Genomic DNA, 22,015 nt, shown 5'->3' with positions numbered 1-22,015 from the left:
TAAAAAAAATTATAAATACGGACAATTTTGAAAGCAACTAGTCAAAATATTTTGAGCAAATGGATAGATGATAAAAGCGTCTGTTTTGAATAGTTGATGATGGCTGTCGCCTCTAACCGCCTCTAACCTCCATTACGAAATGACAGCTTACCTTATTATTAAGAAACTAATGTATTATTTGGCTGTTTATCACACTTCTCTTTAGCAACCTTAACTTCCAGGTTTCCAGGAGTCTGAATTCTGCATCGTTACTTTAAAGGGTAGCGAAGCAAGCAGACGCTTCTCGTTAGCTCTAGTCTAGCTCTAGATTACTAATTGTGGTGTGGTGGCCAGCGCCTAGTGGATGCTAGCGGGGCCAAACTCGGCAACGTGCACATTCGCCGCAAATTTGCGCTCTTCATCAGTACCATCCTAGCCCGCACAGTGAGCTGACAAGAACGATAACCGGAAATAATCGGCTAGGCACATCTCCGATACAACGACTGCTGCCATCCACCTGGCGGTGCCTTTGTGGGGTCTCCCCTCTCCGTGCTCGTTCAACATGGCGGCGATCACACGGCTAGGCAGATTGAGCCTGAAACTCGAGAAATTGTGGGCCGTCGGGCCTCCGCAGGCCCGCTTTTTGTCGTCGGTCGTCAAGCATCGTGCACCATGTCAGGCCCCGTCGGTGGCGCCACAGCCTGCACAACAAACGCAACTGCTAATTCAGGTAATGCAGTGGAGGCCTAAGAGGCAGTGTGTCTGTTTGCAACTAAAAAAACGAGTTGTTCAAGGGGACACTGGGTTAAGGAGCCCGCCGGGAAAGTGTGAGCCTGGTGGCACGCGCTTAGAAGCTGCTGCGCTGTCTCTCGCGAAACTCTGTGCGGACGCACAAACTTTCTTTCGCCAACTGATTTCGACGTCGTCTTCTCCGTGCCGCAGAATCCCCGCTTGACCTTGCGGCTCAAAAACGTGACTCCAGCGATCGCCGGCATTCGTGCCGTTTTTCTTGGGATTATCGCATCTGTTGGTTGTGTGATTGCGCAACATATCTGACTCGTCTGAGGAAAAAACATAATATTTTAATAGCGGCGCGCGAGCGCCAGGCAGGGTAGCTGTTTCGGACCGTGTTGCGGCCGGGTTCGAGTCCTCACCCTTTCAATGGATGTCCTGGGGTCAATGCACTTTCTTATTGCAGTTTTGGATCGTTTGGCAAACTTCAGCAAAACTTGTCCTACTTGCTTGGTGAGGCGACGAGCTTATCGCAGGAAAAAAGTTTTACGTTGCGGGTTCGCGCCATCCACTTTCTAACGCGGTACGTCGGCATTGTGTGTAAACGTGTCTGCTAGAGACGCCAAAGAACAAACAGATAGACAAAAGAGAAAATGTACGAGCAGTGTTGTTTTATCGCCTCCGTACTCGAGCATTGTCGCAGTCTACGGATAGGGTTTGGCTCCCGATAACGCCGACGTAATCATGTACCGTTAGGTTCTTCAAACTAGGGCGACCGCGTCTTTTAAGTTTTTTTTTTCCTTATTTGATTTACTTTGTAAATTGCCGATTACCCCTTAGTCCTCTGGCAGTTGTATATTGTATTTCTATGGGGTGCATTGGTGTGTGAGCACATTCATGTCTCAAAATTACGCGTTAGGGATTTAGTATTTGCTAGGAATGATATTAGCACGTAACGTATATTCTTAACGTGTATACTGCATTTCCTGATACTGTTGTACAATGTGGCACCCTATTCAGTTATTTGGTGAGTACATTAAACTTTCGTAGGCCACAAGGGAGAAAGCAACGTCCTTAAGTTGCCATGTTTTCGGCATGGACTGCTTAGTCAAATTTCTTTCAAGTAATGTTTCAATTGAAGAATTATTGCTTCTTTGTCATCGTGAAGCATGTTGTTTAACATGCAACTATAGCTCAATCATCAATGATGAAATTGCTTGAAGTGGCCATCACCAGCATTTAGTTCCTTTCAGTTGCCAATAAGAAAAACTTCAAGGTGACGCTATTATTAGAACAGATTGGTAGATTACACTGCTGGAAATGCAAATAGTTCAGTCATACTGCTAAGTCGCGGCATTCTTTCAACAAAACCTACAGATAGGTGGCATTTCCTCCTTGGAGTTTCTGCATTAGCTCTCTTGTTAGATTTTTAGGGTGGGGCTAAGGCTAGCTTATTGCTCGGATGATATTGTTACGTGGAGTCAGACACAACCGGGAAATGTAATTACAATATATTTACAAGTAGAGCAAGCACTGAAGCATATGTTCGAATGCACGTGCCAGCTCAAAAGCGTCTTCTTCATCGATGCTCCTCTAGAGGAACATTACCATGACAATATGAAATAAATACATTAGAAATTGAGTTAGCCCAGCAGACTTTTGGGTCTCTTCCGTACTCGAAAACGACTCAAGTATGGAAGAGAATTAAGAAATCGTAAACTTTACAGTTATGTCAGGAGGGCTTTTATTTGTACATGAAATGCCCAATGTAGCAGTTCAGTGGCTATGGTGTTTCTGGGTGTAGCTTGAGATTGAAGATTTCATTCTTAGCCATGGTTGCTGCATCTCGATTGGGGAAGAATGCAAGAGCGATCATATGGTGAACGTTAGTGCGTTAAAGAAATCCAGACGACTGAAATTAATCCAGTTTCGTCCATTCTCATATTGTGTGTGTTGCTGGGAAATTGTTATCTCCAACTGTCATTAATTCGTGTGCAATATTTAGTAAGAGCCATTTTGAGCCTTAATTTTCTTGGCTAATAAGCACTCTTCTTTTCACTGAAATGGGAAGACTATTTCAAACGAGTCATCCGCCAGTGCATTGTGGCTTAGTAATCTCATTGGCGAGTCTTTAAAACGGCGCAACACCTGTTTGCAGGATTTTATGGCTACGACAATTGAGGGTGAACCTAGTACCACTACCTTTTCTAAAATTGCTGTGTTTTTCACAGCTGGTAGTGTTATTGAACTGAAATGGGCAAAGAAAAAAAAAACTGACAAGTAATTACTTGGAAAGGCTATACAGTGCTTTTCGTTGTGGGCTGCTAAAGATAATGATGTCCCAAAGCTTGAGTTCTAATGTAAAAACACACATGTAGGCATTGTGCTTATTTCGTTTCCTATAATTTTTTTTTTGTTGCACCTGACAACGTGCAGCTGCTTTCTCGTAGTGAGCGCTTAGTGACAGTACATGGTGAAACTTGATTATTCGGATCTGATGGCTGTGCCATCCTGCCTGCAGACACAATTATGTACCTCATCGGTCATTGCCGAGCTCTCCATCCGGCCGAGTACTAGGGATGAGTGTGCAGACTACAGTGGAATGTTTCTGCCTTTGCCCTGGCAAGGTTGCTGCTCAGTAATTTTAGTATCGAGATATTGTCGTCCGACTTTCAATATTTTATTTTGACGCGAAACATTGTACTTTAGCACACACATGCCACCTTGTACCTTAGCTCTCTCCATGTTTTATATATAAATAAAAAACGAAAAGGTTAGGCCTCTTTACAGCTTTTTGGCCGGCATTAATACTGTGGGGCTGAAACTTAAAGGAGTACTTGGCAGATATATTTTGTAAGGTACAAAAACACTTCTTGCTTGTAAAGGGATGACACTTAGCAAGTATAAAAGTTGGAAACTTATTGTATACTTTTATTTCATACTAAAGTTGGTCTCGAAATGCTGGACCAGGCATCATTGACGTTATGATGTCATGACAGAGTGAAATTTGTTGATGTTATTAGCACTAAGGCTAGGTATTGTGATGTTGCTCATAAAAATAATAAACAAATGCTGCATGCCTTTCTTTTGGCTGCGTTCATGGGCAACAGTCGCAGCGATAGCAGGAACAGAGAAAGCCAATTTATTGTGACGCATCCACCCACTTGTTACCAAAGCTGGTGTGCAGACACTTTGCCAGTATTATTTCTAGGGCTTAGACCTCCCTTTCATGCAAAGCAATGGCAATTTGAAAATGTCATGTCATTATTTCCTTGATCCGTTTAAGGACAAAACAGGTAAATACTGGAAGAAAATGTCTTTCCTAATCTAAATGTACAAAGTACACAGAGAATGAGTGTATTCAACGAAAAGGAAAAAAACGTTTTGTGGAAACTCTTTCACCAGTGGAGGGGCAACACCAGACAGAGCACTGGAAGCGAGCTTTATCCGAAGCCACATATGGCTTTGTGTGGAACTTGTACAGGCAGTTCTTGCCAGATGTGAAGCAGAGACGTACATTTCATTTTCTTTACATTACCTCTGCTACACCACTGCAACCGGCAATCTTGCATCTGTCTCTTCTGATTGTGCTTTCGAAAGAAAGCGAGTTGCACACCAAACTTGTTCGTCCTTCTCTTGTGCTCAAACCCTAGTCCGGCAAATGAAGTATGCTGCCTGCCATTCAGTGTTGACCTAAGACGTCCAGCCAGAAACTTGGTACTCAATGCCAAAACTAGACGAGAAAAACTTTTTTCTGGTGTGTTGCTGTAGGGAACGTTTGTACATAAAAGGTAAAAGGGGAATTAAGAAAGTTGACAAAATTTTAGGGAAAATGGTAGGCATAACATTAAGAGACAAAAACACAACAGCATGATTTAGAGAGTGAGCATAGGTAGTTGTAATGTTAGTTGAGGTGAGGAGGAACAAGTGTAGTTGGGAAGGTCATGTAATGAAAGAACCAGATGATAGTTACAGAAGAGGGTGCGAAGAGAATGGAAATGGAGTCCAGGATGGATGAAGGCTATGTGTTGTGATGAAATTGGAAAATTTGCAGGTGTACGATGTATTATGCTTATCAAATTATGTAGGAAAGTGAGAACTGAATATTGCTGGAAAGGGATGGGGGGGCCTTTGGTCTGCAGTAGGCATAAATAATTTGGAGATGACGGTAACTGTTAGGTCTCCTAGCATCTGTATAACAGTCTGTCATTTATTTTTTTCTGTTTTTCCAATTATCCTGGCTGCAGTTGCTGCTTTCCGATGGGGGCAGATTGCAAAAGCACACATGAAGACCCGCGAGCAGTGGAAACAATCAGATTGCTTCCAAGAGCCCTTAGTGACATAACACACATGCCTTGCTTAACAGTATTCATTGAGACCTAATGTTCAGTGGGATGGCTACTTGCTAAATTATAACACATTAGATTTGAATTAGCATATCATGAGCAATCGTTCATTAACTCTTTATGGTCCAATGATACCCCGTAGGAATCATGGCGTTTTACAGGAAATATCTGAAATCGACAAGCTCTTGAGAAATATCAGTGCAAGCAGTGCTAATTACCTATTGTCTACTTTGCAGCAGGTCAATGTTCTTCCCTGAAATTTCACATATGTCCATGCCTTGCATGGCAGGGAGGTTTTGGAGCCTGCTGCCTAATGCATATTACCTGCCTCGGGTGGCATAAAAGTGGTCTTCGAGTGATCTGTGGCCACATTTTATGCCATTATGGTTGTGAACTAAGAAACCTGAACCACACGCTGCTTACAACGGGGATAGCTTTTGACAGTTCATAAGAACAACCTTCGGTTCGTTGTCAACAGTGGGAATTTTCCCATAAATTCTCTTCACTTTTGTCCGTCCAGATGCACATAATGTAAAATTTTCTTTTCATTGGTAAATTAGAATTAGAAAGGGTTAGAAACGAGTTTTGTGTTTCCTCTCATATTGGTGAAGAATTCAGCGAGTATTGAATATATGTTAAAGAACCCGTGGAAATCCAGATTATCCAAGAGCCTTCAGCTGTGGTGCCTATGTGTCATTGGTTATCTTGGGAGGTTAAAATATATAAAATAATAAGTCACGGCCATAGTTACTTTTACGATATTAAACTCTATAAGGGATAGCCTTTCTGTAGTATCTGTGTATAGAAGGAGACTCTCGGTAAACATTTAGTTGCGTTGTGGTTTCCATTAGGGGTGATGTACGTTCTGGAGGAGTGCAGAGCACTTGACAGAGTGCTGCAAAATTTATTTACCCAAAAAATTCTCCTTTTGTGCATGTTTGCTTTGATCACAGGCACGTAAAACTGTTTTGGTGCCATGGGATTAATTTCACAGTCGTTGGCTTTCTTGCAGGTGCAGGCACCAACACAGTTCCTCCCGTCACGGTCGTACAGCGAGAAGGCGCCGCTGACGGTAGAATCTATCCGCGACAGAACCATGCTCGTGTTGAAGCTGTACGACAAGATTGACCCTGAGAAGGTCGGTTCATAAACATTCCAAGACTAACTGTGTTCTGACTGTTTTGTATAGTTTTGTGAGTAAGTTAGCATATTTGTGGAGAAATATGGAATATTTGTCTTTCTTTCTTTACTTGCCGTGGTAGTTTAGTGCGTATGGGATTGCACTGCTGAGCTCAAGGTTGTGGGTGCGATCCCAGTCATAGCAGTTGCATTTCGATAGAGGCAAAATGCAGACATTTGCACACTTAGATTTAGGTGCATGTTAAAACACCCCAGGTGGTTAAAGTTAATCCGGAGTTCCCAACTACAGCATGCCTCAAAATGAGGTTGCAGTTTTGGCACGTAGAACCTCAGAATTTGGTTAATTTAAACTGATTTGTCTCTGCGGTGTCCACATGCAAGCTGCTCATGGACAAAAAGAAATGGTTGTGTATCAAATCACGGCCTGTAAGCTATCCTTTGTGGACTTCATTTTGTGGATTTGTGCGAAGGGTCCTCAAGGGTTTTGTCAATATTGTCGCCCGTCATCTGAGGCGTGAAGTAAAGCTGTCCTCCTTCTCTTGACCTTTCCTGCAGCTCACGCTTGAATCGCATTTCATCTACGACCTGGGCCTAGACAGCCTGGACTGTGTCGAAGTCATCATGGCCATCGAAGATGAGTTTGGTCAGTGCCCACCACTTTGCTGTTCGTATGCTTTGAACAAAAGCTCTGTGACAGATACTAGCCATCTGTAAATGTAAAGCCAACCATTCTTACATATTTTCTTGTGGGCTGCAGATATATTTTTTGATTGTTGAAAGATTTTATGTTTAGCATTCCAGGTCCTACAGTTTGTCATTTAACCTTTGCACAGTGTGGCATGAAGCCTTGGCAAAATTCTGCAAGTGTTCTTATTGTTGAATCAGAAACTGACCATAGTGGCACAAGACAAGACACATGTAGGTTAATTGGTTTTTATGAAATATGGCATTGTATACCATAGGCCTTCTGCCAGGGTTACGTTTTGATGGTTCACTTTTAAATCACTCAATCGATAAACGAGTTCATTGACCAGTGATAGGATAGCAGCTTCACTGAGCTTAGTGCTATGTGCTGTCAGCACAATGAGCATACCTGCCAACTCTCCCGATTCATCCGGGAGACTTCTGAATTCGAACCAATCTTCCTGATTGTATGGACACGGCCATAAAACTCCCAAACTGCTCCAACCTTGTGCTAAAAAACGAAAACAATATTTTGCCTCGTCAAGTCAGATTTAGATTCAAGCTAGTCATACGAGTTGGCCTAACTAAGTTTGTTTCGAATTGAGACATGCGTTAAGAACGGTACGTGAGAAAAGGGTTGAACATGCGCTGCATAATGGGCTTTTCCCTAAGCTAGCCTTGCTGCCATATAGCTGCGTGATGCAGTTAAGCATATTAGGAGCAGAAAGGAGTCACTGCCATGAGGCATAGTATGTGTTCCTTAATTTTCCACGTACACATGTGCTGTCTCCAGTAACAGCACGAGCACCAGGACGTCTAATAACTTTACTGGCAGTCATTCAGACCTGTGTCTTATGGTGCTGTGGCTGAGAAAAAAAAAATGGTGAATTTTTTTAAATCAGCGGAGAAGGCAGCAAGGTTTGTCGATAGGCGTCGCGGCAGTGAGCAATGGAACTAAATGTGATAGGTGTAACATTGTGAGATAGGAAGACAGTGGTGTAGATTTGAGAGAAATTGAGGATAGTCAATATTCCTAATAAGATTTAAAAGGCTTAAATGCAGTTGGGCTGGCCAGGTAATGCATAGGGCAGGTAACCGCTGGTCCGTTAGAGTTGCAGAACGGGTGCCAAGAGAAAGGAAGCACAATTGAGGCTGGTAGATATGGTGTGATTAAATTTGGAAATTTGCAGACATAGGACACAGGGGGTCAGCTGGCGCAAGACATAATTGTAGATCGCTGGGTGATGTCTTCTTCCCTCAGTGGGCGTAAAATAGGCTGATGATGATGATGTGTAAACTTCTCTGCAAGTAGCGTGTAAGGTAATTTCCTGGCAAGTTGTGTTCTGTCTCACCTTGGGTCTTCTTCTTGCTGCAACAGGTTTTGAGATTCCGGACACGGATGCAGAGAAGTTGGTGAAACCTTCGGACATCATTCAGTACGTGGCCGACAAAGAGGACGTTTACAAATAGGTGGTGGCTACTACTATAAGAGGTAAGCGGTCTCAGCGTGGCGGCGCTGCGCTACTTATTTCGTATTGTCTTTTAGGAATCTGTGAAAGTTGTGTCAAGCTGCTGCTCTTTGGTTTAGGGTCTGCATACCTGCCTAACCTCTCAAATTTTTCGTAAAACGTTAACACAAGCTTCACACAGAGCCCATACTCTGTGCCTTGTTCCTTATACAGCATCACCACTCTTGTGCTGCACTTTGGGTGAGAAAGTGGTGCATCCCGCTGTCGTTGACGTTCTCTTCCTCCATGTCGACACTCAGCAGACTGAACCTGCGTTTTGTTGTGGACTGCGATGCAATGCCAAGCATTTCTTTCAGGTTGTCGGCACTTGCTGCATGCTCGACGAGCTGTGACCTGCTATGTTGCAGTTCCATACTTGAATCGGCAACTACCGATTCCATGAGTATGACGCAGTCCGTGTCGGCACTGGAGGCGTGCACGCTGGATGTGCTAGGTTGCGGCTTCGTACTCTCTCTGGCAATTCCTGGAGCATGGCATGTCTTGCCACCTTATGTTGTGAATTCCATGATTGCCTTCATTTCTTACCAAACACTCCATACGTAGTCCTCTTGAGATGACTATCCTCACTCATTGGGGCCCTGAGTGAAGTGTCAGCCAGTCATTCAACGTGGTCGCAAAGCAAGTGGCTGTACGAACGTGATGCAGCACACTGATGCAGGCAATTTGATTGAGGCGACACCAAGAAGCGCGCGAGACGAAAAAAAAAAAGTGAACGAAGGCTCTGGGTCAATGGGAGGCAAGCGTGTGAATGGAGCGCGTGCTGTGGCCAATCAGCGGCATGCAAGTGTCTTTCGAGAAAGGTGCGATAACATCATCTCCTCTACAGCAACACCATTTTGAATATAAACAAAATATGCACAGAGAAATCGGCTTCAAAACAAACCCAAAGTGGCGGCGGCCAGTTGCTGCCTTCGCATGTTGCAAGCATGTACTCTCTGAACATGTTTGGCAAATTTTCTATAATTTCGCGTCCACCCTGGCACTTATAGTGCCTCTTTTCCAATGAATTTGGCTTGCAGATATTGCAGAGAGATTCTTGAATGTATAAATGTAGCATAAGTGGCATTTTGCTGAGAGTAGAATTTTTTGTGATTCTTTTACTCTTTACTTTTACCTGCATCTCCCCTTAAAGCATTGCGCTGTTTGTTTGCAACCCTTGGGGTGTATTTTTTCCCCCAAAAAAAGTGTCATCGGTCTATCTTGCATTTCCTTCATAATTGTGCTTGCTACTTTCCTCCCATGAATTGTATGTCATCTGATAATGTGCATGCCATATGTGACCTTGAAGTGCCAGAAAAGCACTCTGAATAGGTGACGATTGTTGTTTGAAGACAAGCTAAGTCCAATAAGGTGCAAGCTTTTCTTGGAGTACACCAAGTATATTTTTTCAGAACAAGGAATGGAAAGCCCAAAAGCTATGTTATGAAAATGTCTTTTGTTTGTTTCTTTTTCTTTCCAGGTTGCCGAAAGTTTTGTACGGGCTTGGCATGGGCCTGTCTATCTGAACCGTCGTCGGAGGAGGATAGTGCGCACCTATTCATTTTTTTTTTCTGTGTACAGTAGACAAATAAATCCTGGTTTGTTCTACATTGTGCCCAGGGCAAAGTGCTCCTGACAATGTTGCACAGCCCACAACCGCATGGAATCGAATCGTGCTAAGCCTGAATCATCCTGGTCTCCTGAAAAGAAACGCTAGCTAAATTTAATGTATGAGGGACGTTCCGAAAGTAAGTTTCATCATTTATTTTCACACGGAACCTTTATTGCCAAAAAAAAAAAGGAATATGCACCATGGCATCATGAACAATCTTGCACCATTTTTTCCACATAGTCGCGTGGCGATATCGAGTCGGTTGTCGTAGCGTGCAATCAGTTTGAAGAAACCGGTCTGGTAAAACTCTGTGCCTTGCGACACAAGGAATTGTCGCACAGCCTGCTCCACCTCAGCATTGTTTTGGAAGTGACGTCTCGAGAGTGGCTCTCAATGCAGGGAACAGGTGCCCATTCATACCTGATAACAGCATGCACTTCCATTAGCAACCACGTTGTCAGCACACGTCTGTCTGCCATCGTGATTTGTACTCCCATAACCTTGGGTGTGCCGGTCTGCTGCCACTCTCCCCTCGGTGCTCTGTGCATGTGGCATTCTTCCTCCACTGGTGCTCCTTGCGTCGTTGAACCAGCAACGAGCGTGGATTCTTATGGCGATTGTTTCTTTCACCTGGTGTACCATCTTCTCTTTCAAAAACATGACGAAACTTACTTTCGGAATGCCCCTCGTATGTGTTATGAGGCTAATTAGTCTTGGCACTAAGGAAATAAATGAACTATATTCTACTTCTGTTAATTCGGCCCTGATGGGACTGACAAAACTGATTGAATTATCCAACAGGTTGGATTGAACAAGATGCATAAATAGCGGCAGAACACCCCGCCAACTAATTTGGCAGCATTTGCTCGGTTCTAACAAGCCCCCTAATCAAGCGGATGCCCACTTTCTCTGTGACCAAAGTAGAAAACTAACGTAGAAATGACCAGCTCCTAAACAATGTAGAAATCTAATGCACATCCATTTTTAGCAAAATAAAAATGGCCAAGGGTTTGAATGAGTTGCACAACGGTGACCGGTTTCCTAAAGTCGGCTGTGGAAACCGGTTTTTTGAAGTTGGCTTTGCCGAAGTATGTATATTCAGGGCAGGTCAGAAATAGGCATTTTCAATGGGAGATGACGTGGTCCATGCATTCACTGTCCCCAAGCTCCACTGAGATAGACTCTGCCACTAAAGGGGACATCATAGGGGTGAGGCATGTATCTTCCCATTGGTCAAGTACGAATTACCTGGCGAAGGCCAATTTTAGGATCTAAATAAAAGTTTGCGCCCATAGACATGCATGGGCGCTGGCCGGGACCTTTGGTCAGGATAGAATCAACCGAAAAATCGAATTAACTGGAGTCAAATCAACGGAAGTCTACTGTATAGTGAAGGTACAACTTTTACGTGCTTGGCTCAAAGTGCTCTACTTTTGCAGGATTATTTTTTTTGTAAGCATCAAAATTTTTGTTTCAATGCACCTCATTCCCCTTGTCAGAGAGATAGCCTCAGAGCTGTAACAAGTACTTCCAGAGCAGGCTTGGCGAACTTTCATGCTTTGTCGTACATCTGCCGTGGGATTTGCATTTAGAGCTCTCCTTTAGAGTAGCATTGACACATTTCTGACTTCAGTTTTTTATGCTGAATGAAGGTGGAGGCCCTCTGAACTAGTGAAAGCACTGGAAAGCACCTGAGCGACCTAAATTACTCATACCTGTTTTGGTGAACCAGTTTTCATAGAATTTGCTACAAAACTTACTCAAGCGAACTCAGGTTCTCATATCTCATCATCATCAGCCAATTTTTATGTCCACTGCAGGACGAAGGCCTCTCCCTGCAATCCCCAATTACCTCTGCCCTGCGCCAACCGATTCCAACTGGTGCCTGCGAATTTCTTAATTTCATCAGCCTACCTAGTCTTCTGCCATCTTCGACTGCACTTTCCTTCTCACGGTACCCATTCTGTAACCCTAATGGTCCACCTGTTATCTAACGTATGCATTACATGACCTGCCCAGCTCCATTTTTTTCTCTTAATGTCAATTAGAATATCGGCTATCCCCGTTTGCTCTCTGATCCACACCGCTCTCTTCCTGTCTCTTAATGTTATGCCTAACATTCTTCGTTCCATCGCTCTTTGCGTGGTCCTTAACTAGTTTTTGAGCTTCTTTGTCAGTCTCCAAGTTTCTGCCCCATATGTCAGCACCGGTAAAATGTATTAATTGTACACCTTTCTTTTTAATGATAATGGTAAGCTTCCAGTCAGGATCTGACAATGTCTGCCGAATACGCTCCAGCCCATTCTTGCCCAATGTAAATTTCCTTTTCATGGTCAGGGTCCCCTGTGACTAATTGACCTAGGTGAACATACTCTTTCACAACTCTAGAGGCTGACTGACGATCCTGAACTCTTGTTCTCTTGCCTGGCTATTGATCATTATCTTTGTTTTCTGCATAGTAATCTTCAACCCCACTCTTATTCTCTCTCTGTTAAGGTCCTCAATCATTTGTTGTAACTCGTCTTCAGTGTTGCTGAACAGGACATGCCTATGGGAGCTGCAAACAGGATGGTTCAGCCAGCTAAGGATTGATGGTTAGCGTTACCTAAAGTTTGTCCTGGCTTCAAGTGCCTTTGTGTCTTTACAGACCGGTCTTGAACAATGTGTTGCATTACAGATGCCACGATTTGCAGTAATTCCACATGTGCAGTCTTACTTCTTTCTGTGTTTAGAAAAGATAGGGTTGACTTGAAATTGGATTAATAAAAGGGCAGATGAAGCAAGCAAAAAGCCACAATGACATCTGACGCTGGAAGTGTGTAGGTTAGACAATCTATACTAATGACAATTCCCACGGTAGTTGAACGGTTGCGTGCAAGTGCTCGAGTTCCCTGTAGTTATTTTGGTACGATAATCTGTACCAGTTTCAGTACCCAGGAGCTGCATGTGTCATGATGTGCTCGCTCTGTTCCCGTGAGCACAGCTTGAAGAAATGCACACTTGTTAATTTTCCAGCAAAGCTGTTAAAGAATGTTCCACAACGGTTCATGCGTGGCAGTATCAGTGCTTCTTGCAACCCCATGGTCAGTATCAAATGTCGAGCAGCCAGCAACACAGCCTGCATTGGACCCCTGATGCAGCGGCCATATCACCAGGCCATTGGCGTGAACGCAGAGCTAGGGTTGATGAGTTTTCACTAAAAACAGCTAGTAGCACAATGCTTACCAGGCTGTTGGAATGCTCGGCTGGCGTCGGCAAGGCCGGTGCTGTATGCAGGAACAGGTGTCGGATATAACGGGGAGTACAGAAGTACTAAGCCTAGATATAGCAATGCGTTTGAAATGGCATGGGTATGCCCAAGCATTTGCGATGTCTTGGTTAGATTGTGGGCAGTAGCAATACAGACTCCCTAGGACTTTCGAAAGGTGTGAGAAATTCATCATGCATCTTTGCTGACCTCAATGTGCAACTTCCTTGGGTTGGAACACATCTATGAATTTCTGAACGTAGACATTCTACACTGGCAAATGGTCGCTAAACAATAACTCGCAATTCTTCAGAAACACCAATAAAAGCTTCACTTGAACTGATCCCCCACAGCCCATGGAATTCACACGTCTTTTCTCGTAATGTGTGTTTTAGGATCGATGATTCCAGGAGTGGGTCTTCAGAGACCTATGTTATCATCAGGTTATTTTATAAGTTTCCCAATCTTTGTGCTTGCTGTGTATCATTATTTTACGTACGCTAGTGTTTCTACGAGTTCGTAACCATGTCAGTACACCTTTAAAGCATGTTTGCTCTGTGTTCAGATTGTACAGCCTCTGGAAAATGTGTCGTGCATGAAGTGTTCCCATTGTAACTACACTGCCTTGCCGAGACAACTCGTAATTGCGGTGTAGCCTTTCACAAATAAGTCAACATTTATCAAATGCAGTTGTTGCCAAGCTTTTTTTGTTTACCCCGACACGGTTTGTATATGAACTGTAGTTCTGCTTGTGACTGATCCAATTACTGTTTTTTCTCTCGGATCGAGAAAACTCGTTTGAAGTTGTGACAGCTCTGCAGCTTTTGTGTTCAGTGATTGACAGTGGTTGTCATGTGTCCGTCTGACATTCTTGTTTTGATGTGACTGTATCTCTAAATCAGACATTTGCGGCAAGTGGCACTGTCAAGTGTAGCACAATAGTGCAGCACACGCATTATGCGAAGTTTGTGGGTTTGGCTCCCGCCGGCAACATATTATCTTTTCGTCCACTTTCATTTCCCCCTTCATAATTTTCTACATTTCAATTTCAACTACAGCTAATTTCCCCGATGCTTACTTTGGCTTCATTGTCTGTTGGCTTTATGTGGTCATGATTAACAAAATCGAGCCCCTTGGTTCTCCTTCTCACTGTCTAGCGTGGGATGAAAACTCTAAAGGAACATTTAACCCCTGAATGGCCTCTTTTTTGCCTTAAATAATTGTTATGGAAGCGAGTTATTTTAGTTAGTTTCTTTATTTACTGACCCCCCCCCCCCCTAGAAAGAAAAATTAAAGAATGAACGAAACTGAAAACTTTGTATAGCATAGAATATTTGCCAGGCCCCCACTACAATGCCTCAGAACTTTGTGAAAGGTATTGCATTGTAGCATTCTTGTCCCGATGCTGTGGAAATACTGCTGACTACCAGCGGTATGATGGCACTCAAAACATGGTACTCTTAACTGTGCTTCCTCATCAGGCCATTTACAGCAGGTTTCGATTTCCTTGCGAATGTTCTTCCCGCTGCTGCCCATTTCGGGTACCAGACGATGGAACAGCACGTCCATGTTAGAATCATTGACTGCAGTCTGATGTGGAATATCTTAATATAAGTAATCAAAGGAACCTTTCTCAATGAGAAACATGAGGGGGAAAGAAACAAAATCTGCAAATGCAGACAATGCGATAAAAGAGTTAAGTGTTGCCATCTACCTTATGAAAAGGGCAAAACAACCTTTTCACGGACTTTTTCATCGTCCCAATTCAAAAACTGGTGAAATACCCTTGAAGAGGTGAACTCGTCATAAGCCGAAAAATGGCAGTCGCCCTTGATGAGGTGAGGTCAGAATGCTTACGAAGTTAGGCTGGATTTGTAATTTGCACTTTTGTAACGCCATAAATGTGAGGTCTTAATTACCACGAATGACGTCTTTGCAAGCCAGAAAAGAAACAGAAAGTTCGTGCGCTAGTTCTAACGCGATAGCGTTGAAGAGCCTGTGTCGCCGAAAATCCGGCCTCGGCGTCCGCTGTCGTTCCGGTAAAAGATATTCGAACCGCACATACCCAGGCCTTCCATGTGACACAAGGAATTGACTTAATGGAATTTCTGAAGCTAAAATACGTGAAAAAAATCTTAAAGTACGACTTACATACAACCTTTGACATGATAGCGTCGGATCGTAATTTGAATGCGAGAAAGCGTAATTCTCTTATGGGAAAACTCAGAAACCACTTCGAGCGTTTCTACCATACATAGACTGGCCACGGCAATCGCCAGTTGCGCGCCGGTGCGCTAGTATCTCGGGGGCCACGGAGCGGCGCGGCCGGTTCCTTGCAATACCTCCAGATGGCGCTGGCCTCCGCCGCATCGTAAGAGGCGATTGGAGGATTAATGGAAGTAGGGAAACGACCAAAAACGGACACGTACAAAAACACAGTTCGCAATGGGGGATCAGAAAATTTGGTTATGGGAGTTCTTAGGTTTTTTTTTTTATTATTTAACCTAGGTAGGACATAGGCAGTATAATAGCAAGAGCCTGGTGGTGCAACCCACCGCCCCGTTCCATAGGGGACGCTCACAACATCCATCCATCCATCGTAGCACGGAGGAAGGAAACTAAGGAGAGGCCCTGACGTCACTCTTTGTGAAGCAAAAGTGAAGCCGGAATTTGGCGTTGCTCATGGCGATGCTCCGCCTTTTGGGCCACCCTCCTCTCTTGTTTACATCTTTCGCGAAACCACGCCGCGCTGCGCGTGGTGTCGCGCGCGGAGCGCGCGCGCTCGCGCAACATCTGGCAGAGCACGGTGCAGGTAACACAGCGCAACAAGACACGGTGATTAACGCAAACCCGCCCACTCAGCGCCTTTGCCACGGCCCGAAACCTACCAGAGCAACACGTGTGAGCGCTCAAAACCATAACAACGCCGCCATTGTGGCCCAAAAGACGTGGCCATACAACAAAAAAAATAAAAAAGCAGCAATAAAATGAGAACCTACTACGTCATTTCCGCCACACTTTTCTCCTAGCGCGCGGAGGGGGTAGGGCCTCTCCTTAGTTTCCTTCCTACGTGCATCGTAGTGTTCCGTATATGCTCCCGCAGGGAGCAGAGTTACGCATAAGTTTTCCGGCGCTGCTCGCACCGCTATTCGCCGAGCACTATCACGTGGTACAAAAATGACGTTAGCTGTTCAACTGCGCCGCTGTGAAGCCAACTTTACGGGCTCGGCGCCGACTCGTTGCTGTCAGTGCCGTCGAAATTGCAATCAGCGGACCGTCGAGCGTGCGTTCCACCGATCGGCCCCGGGTTGCAGGTACGGTGTTCGACGATATTAAGGCAATAACTTTGGTGAATTGGTACGAAACCCATCATTCTGAAACTTTTGTATTACAGTATGACAGGGTGCAGCGCACCAAAGTGCACAAATCGCACGGAAGGTGGCAAAGCTTTTTACGCGGTGCCGTGCGGACGGACGAGACCGGCGAGCTCCGAAAGGGGCAGGATATGCGAGTTGCGTTCGCCTTGTTTACAGAGGCGAGTTCGGCTTGTTTACACTAAAGCAGCATTTATATCGAGTAACACTCCCGTACACGCTGAAATGCGTACGTCTAGCATGAGAGGTTCACTTGTGCAATGTTTGGAGTATATGTGCAGCACCCAGACGCGGGACAAAGAATGGACGACACGTCTGTGTCGTGCTGCACATATACGCCTAGTATGTTAACTTACCAACTCGCCCAGTTCGTCGTGTCCCTTGTACGATCGTTGACTATGCGGCTCTATAACAGTGTGTTCAAAACAGAGTAAATACTGGCAGACACGATTTGCCCGCTGTATCCTGGCTTTCCTCAACTGTTTTCTTTTTTGTCGGCGCTCTGATTTTTCATGTAAGGTCGATTAATGTAGTCGTGTACGTTGTTTTGTGGTATGCGAAAACATCGCGCGCTCCCGCTGATGAGACAGCTGTGATAGCTTCAGCACTTACCGCCCGCAATATGTTGCTTGTTCAATTAGCCTTAGTTGACGTGAGGAATGTGGAATTATTTTTGTACGTTTAATTAGCGCTCTGTTATAGTAAATTAACCTGAGTAGTATATATGAAGAGATAAAGAAAAATGCCATATTACAGTCTGCAATGTCTGAATAATTACTTTGCAAGTTTGCCACATTATGTGATTAGTGCAATAAAAATAACCTGCTGTTACTGTTAATAACTTGTTGCCTTTCCAGTGGCTTTGAATTCTGCCCCAAAGGCTCCAAGAATCAGCACTCATCCCCTGCTGCCACCAGCCATTGCTCATCCATTCCCCTGTACGAAATAAATTTGATCTGGAAGCTCGTGCATCTTGAATCTTTTTCCAGTCGCAGATTTGCTGCTACGAAGCAGCTGTTAAGTTTGCGGTATGACTCATAAAAATAACCTTTGCATAAAATGTGCTCATGTGAACATTTGAAATGAGTTTAAATCTACGTGTCTGTACCGCATATACAGAAAACGTGCAGCAGCTGTGAATTACGGTTAGTGACGAATGACGGTCACGGTTAACGGTAACTGCCATAACTACAGGCACCATAGTTCTCATGGCCACGATTATTATTCGTCTGGTTTCGGCAGCCAAAATGTGCTCACTCTAAACACCCTTTAAAACATTTCTTGCCTTCCGGCCTCCGCGAGAAAACTTCATATACATGCTGAACAACAATGCACCACTTTTTGTTGCAGGGTAATGCGCGTTTGCACGCGAACTTTTGAGATGTTCGAGCCACAGGGGTGGTCAGGATTTCGTATCGAGGGGGGTCGTACTCCTTATATGTACGTTCGTGCATGTGTTTGTGTATGCGTGTGTATATATACATACAAACAAAATTACCCTTCCTGCTACGCCAATCGTTCGAGCTTAGCCTGCATTAAAAGGTGTCATCTTGCTCAGCGCTTGCGAACAATTGCCGCGTGTTGCTCGCGACGAGCAGACAAAAAAGCAATTGCAACACCGCGCGGCATTTGCCTCCTGCGCGCTCGAGGAGTTGCTTCACTGCATAGCTGGAACACAACGGCGGACCTATGCGCAACTCTGCTAGTCTGCTCGGCGGACTATGCACAACCGTCACTCCCCAGCACCTCCACCAGATGTCACGAGGTAGCGACGGTAAAGAAAGTAGCCAAACTGGGGAAGACGAAACTAGCGTTTTATTGGACGAACTTGTGCCCTGAAAAACAGGCTACACTCAAAGAACGGCGACAGCGGCGAACACAGTCGGTGATCGTCGAAAATCTGATCAGCGGGTCAAGCGCGTCGGCTTTCATAGATCAGTCGTCGAATGTTCCAGAGTAACCGCTGGGACCCGCGTGTCTTCCACAAAGTTCTACACTATTCGCGTCGCACATACATGCAATCATATTACACAAGTTGCGGTGAAAGACAGTGGACGGAACCATCGATAACATTCCAGAAACTTCTTTTACCTGCAGGCGCGTCCTGCGCTATGCGATAACATTTCTTAGGCGGTGAGAAGCGGTCGCCCGATAAAGGTAGAGAAGTACACGTGTCAATACGCTCCTGTTGGGGATCGTGAGGCCCAGTCAGTGATCTTTGAATGCTATCGCGTTCCACTCTTAAAGGCGAAGCTTAAGCGCCCTCCAAATTTTTCGACTGGGCATAAACAAATGAAGTGCTAGACTGATATCGCGCAGCAAAGCCAAACCAGGCAGGATAACCTTTTCGAACTGCTTGATTATTCGGATATTTTCGCGGCATTGCCGTGTACGATTAATCTGCCGGCTGCCTAAACGCGTTCGTAACCAGCTGCCAGTGGTCGCGTTATTCTGCATAGCAATCTGAGACTGAGGGCAGTTTGAGCCTTCGAAGAGGCGCTACAAGCATTCCTCGTGTAAAGCCCGCACCCTGCAAAAATTCCAGAAAAAGAAAGCACTGGCCTTACGCGGGTAAACTCATTACATTGAATTCTAAACGAACAAAATGCACAACGTGCGTAGAAAGTTCAAAGAATTTATTTCCGGAGAAAAACAGCCCCAATGGTATACAGCAAAATCTGAAAATCGATGAAGAATTCAAAGTCCCTCGAGCTGTCTCTCTTCTACACTTCGAGCTGACCTTACTATTTTGTACCCATTTTTGCTCTTATGCAGTGAGTGAGCTACGTAAATGAAAGTTGCCAAGAAAGACAACTGTTACTATGGCAAAGACAAATCCCTTTGTCAAAATGTTGGGTCTAGCTTGCTTGCTTGTGTGCTGCATTTCATGGCGCTTATTCGCGACGGGAGCATTGGCCAAGAAGCTGGCGGTTAAAGGGGGAAAGAAGGAGGGGGAGATGAGGGAGAAAAGAAAACTTAATTGAAAAAGGAAGTAAGGCAGGTTAAGGTAGAAATCTTAATAATTATGAAAACGAATTTTCGTGAGCCTAAATTAACGAAAGAATAATTAGATATATAAACAGCAAATTATTTGATGGTATTAGGATAATTTTGACGGCGATTTGGCGCATTATGCAAATTTGAATCAGAAGAATTGAAATGTTATTCACCTTATGCCACTAGTGTTTATCTCCATTGTTCGATTGGTTGGTTAGTCGGCTTTCCTCTGCGAAGGACTCAAACGCACTATGAGGGATTGGCGAAGAATCTGGTTTGTATTTTTGATCATTTATTTCTTCATTCTATTAAAATCATCAGCTAGAATCTATGTATTAATCCTCATATACCTATTGACAAGTTTTGTTTACAATATTTTGTTTCCTTCTTTTTTTAATTGTTATGTTGAACTACTCGGTTCTTGGCGAATTCCCCAGAGTGGGTACCGTATTTGCACGATTCAAAAGCGCAGCTTCTTTAAATAAAAGGTGCGTTAAAATTTGCATGCGTGTTACGATCGTAACTAATTGTACTCAAAATCAAAAACGATACCGATTCTTACTAAAAAAAAAAAGTACAATGCCAGGTACTTTTTTGCATAGCATTGAGGCAATGCAATGGCTCAATGCCATCGAAGGGGTCGTCTGAAGAAAGCGACGTTCGGAGACATCGCAAGGTCACAGGTCACAAAGGCCTAGCCTTAAACGAATATGCAGACACACTCGCAGTAGCATCCCACGATGGTCCTATAATCCCCATTGTACCTTTGCCAGCTTTCATCACTGCGGTCAGAAAATATACTACTACAAATAAGTGGGCGCAATCATCATTGACAAGATTTGATTTCCCGCGTCTCAGTTTTCCTTGGAACAACAAATGGAGCTCCTCTAGAAAAATTGAAGTAACGATTCCAAGACTACGGTGCCGAGTCGCCCCATTGAACTTTTACCTCCACAGGTCTGGTCTGGCTATATCGCCCTTGTGTCCTTTATACAATGAGAGTGGATCTCTGGAACACTTCTTTTTGACATGCCGCCGTTTCATTATTTAACGGAAAATATTTTTAGAAGAACCCTTCCAAAAGCTTGGCTTGCATTTGACTCTTCCTATAACTTTTTCCGCTGGGGCTACTGTACTGGGTTAAAGCCACAGGAACGTTTGTGAAGCCCTTTGCATCTTTCTGCGTGAGACAAAACGAATTGCATGTTAGAATTCTTCAAAATTCTTATAACGGCCACAAAATTCACAAAATATATCAGATAATTGATTATTCATACCTGTAGAAGTAGACACTTTAAATCCCAATTGCAAGATACTTATTTCATTTCACCCCAATTTCTTCAAAAAAAGAAATGCAAGCAGCACCGCCCGACTCATGGCCGATCCACCGGTGTGGGCTGCGCCATTTCACTATGGAACAAGAACAAGGTGGGTCTGTGGTGTGCGGAATGCCCTCCCGCAGACGATGGTTGCGCGAGCTTCCACAAATGTGGCATTTCTAATGCATTAAATGGAACTGAACATGACTTTCTGTGGTCGGTGGACAGCAAGAAGGAGGTCTCGTTGGACTCCGATAGCCACTTGCCGCTAAGACTCAGTTGTGTGGGTGTCTGTGTGCCTTTGTATGTTCCACGATATCGTTTCAGCACGGTGCCCGTCGACTCAAGTTTCGTTACTTGATGTGCGCGTTAGAATCGGCACCAAGCCATTTTTAACGCGACAGCGTTAAGGGCCCCGTGTCGCATAAAATCCGTCGTAGGCGTCCAGCGTCGGACGTCACTTCGGCAAAAAGAACTTCGAACGACGCATACCCAACCACGAAGGCCCTCCATGCGGCGTAAGGATATTACGGAACTAATTGAATTTCTCAAAGTAAAATGCGTAAAAAATCGTAAAGTACTACTCACATACAATTTCTACAGACATGATAGCGTTGGATTGTAATTTAATGTACGAGGAAACATAATTCTGTTACGCGGAAACTCAAACATAAACCCCTTTTAACGCGATGGCGTTTTCCAGCTGCCGTTTGAGGTTTGTCTTAGTAGGAGCGGCGTGGCCCCTCTGGTTCCTTGCATACCATCAAAAAAAAAGAAAAAAAAGAAAGAACCACAAAGCTCGCCTTCGTGCATAGCGTTCGTCGCCAGCGTTTCCCAGTGAACATTACGGTTACATAAGCTGCAGTTGCTGGGAAGCATGAGGAGCGCTTAGGGTTCCTTGAATGCTATCGCGTTCCACTCTTAAGGCGAAGCTTAAGTGTCCTTTAGACTGAACTACGTTTGTTGCTATTTACTGTCTCTTGATCTACTATTCTAATTTAAGCAGTTTACGATAGGTAGCGAAGCACTGGAAGTGGTAAGGGAATACATCTACTTAGGGCAGGTAGTGACCACGGA

At 44.3% G+C, this 22,015-nt stretch overlaps 1 protein-coding gene across 1 annotated transcript; it reads left to right on the top strand.

Annotated features, from left to right (window-relative positions):
* The first annotated feature begins 365 nt into the window (after positions 1 to 365).
* ND-ACP (NADH dehydrogenase (ubiquinone) acyl carrier protein) lies at positions 366 to 9,997 on the top strand. Its single transcript, XM_050173547.3, has 5 exons — positions 366 to 709; positions 6,070 to 6,195; positions 6,753 to 6,840; positions 8,260 to 8,373; positions 9,870 to 9,997. The coding sequence occupies exons 1-4, from the start codon at positions 542 to 544 to the stop codon at positions 8,349 to 8,351; spliced, it is 474 nt and encodes a 157-aa protein (XP_050029504.1). The 5' UTR covers positions 366 to 541; the 3' UTR covers positions 8,352 to 8,373; positions 9,870 to 9,997.
* Positions 9,998 to 22,015: the final 12,018 nt, after the last annotated feature.

The sequence above is a fragment of the Dermacentor andersoni genome, chromosome 8 (genome assembly GCF_023375885.2).
Source record: "Dermacentor andersoni chromosome 8, qqDerAnde1_hic_scaffold, whole genome shotgun sequence".
Taxonomy (NCBI): Eukaryota; Metazoa; Arthropoda; class Arachnida; order Ixodida; family Ixodidae; genus Dermacentor; species Dermacentor andersoni.
The sequence above is the reverse complement of the archived record's forward strand: the minus strand, read 5'-3'. Positions and strand labels throughout refer to the sequence as shown.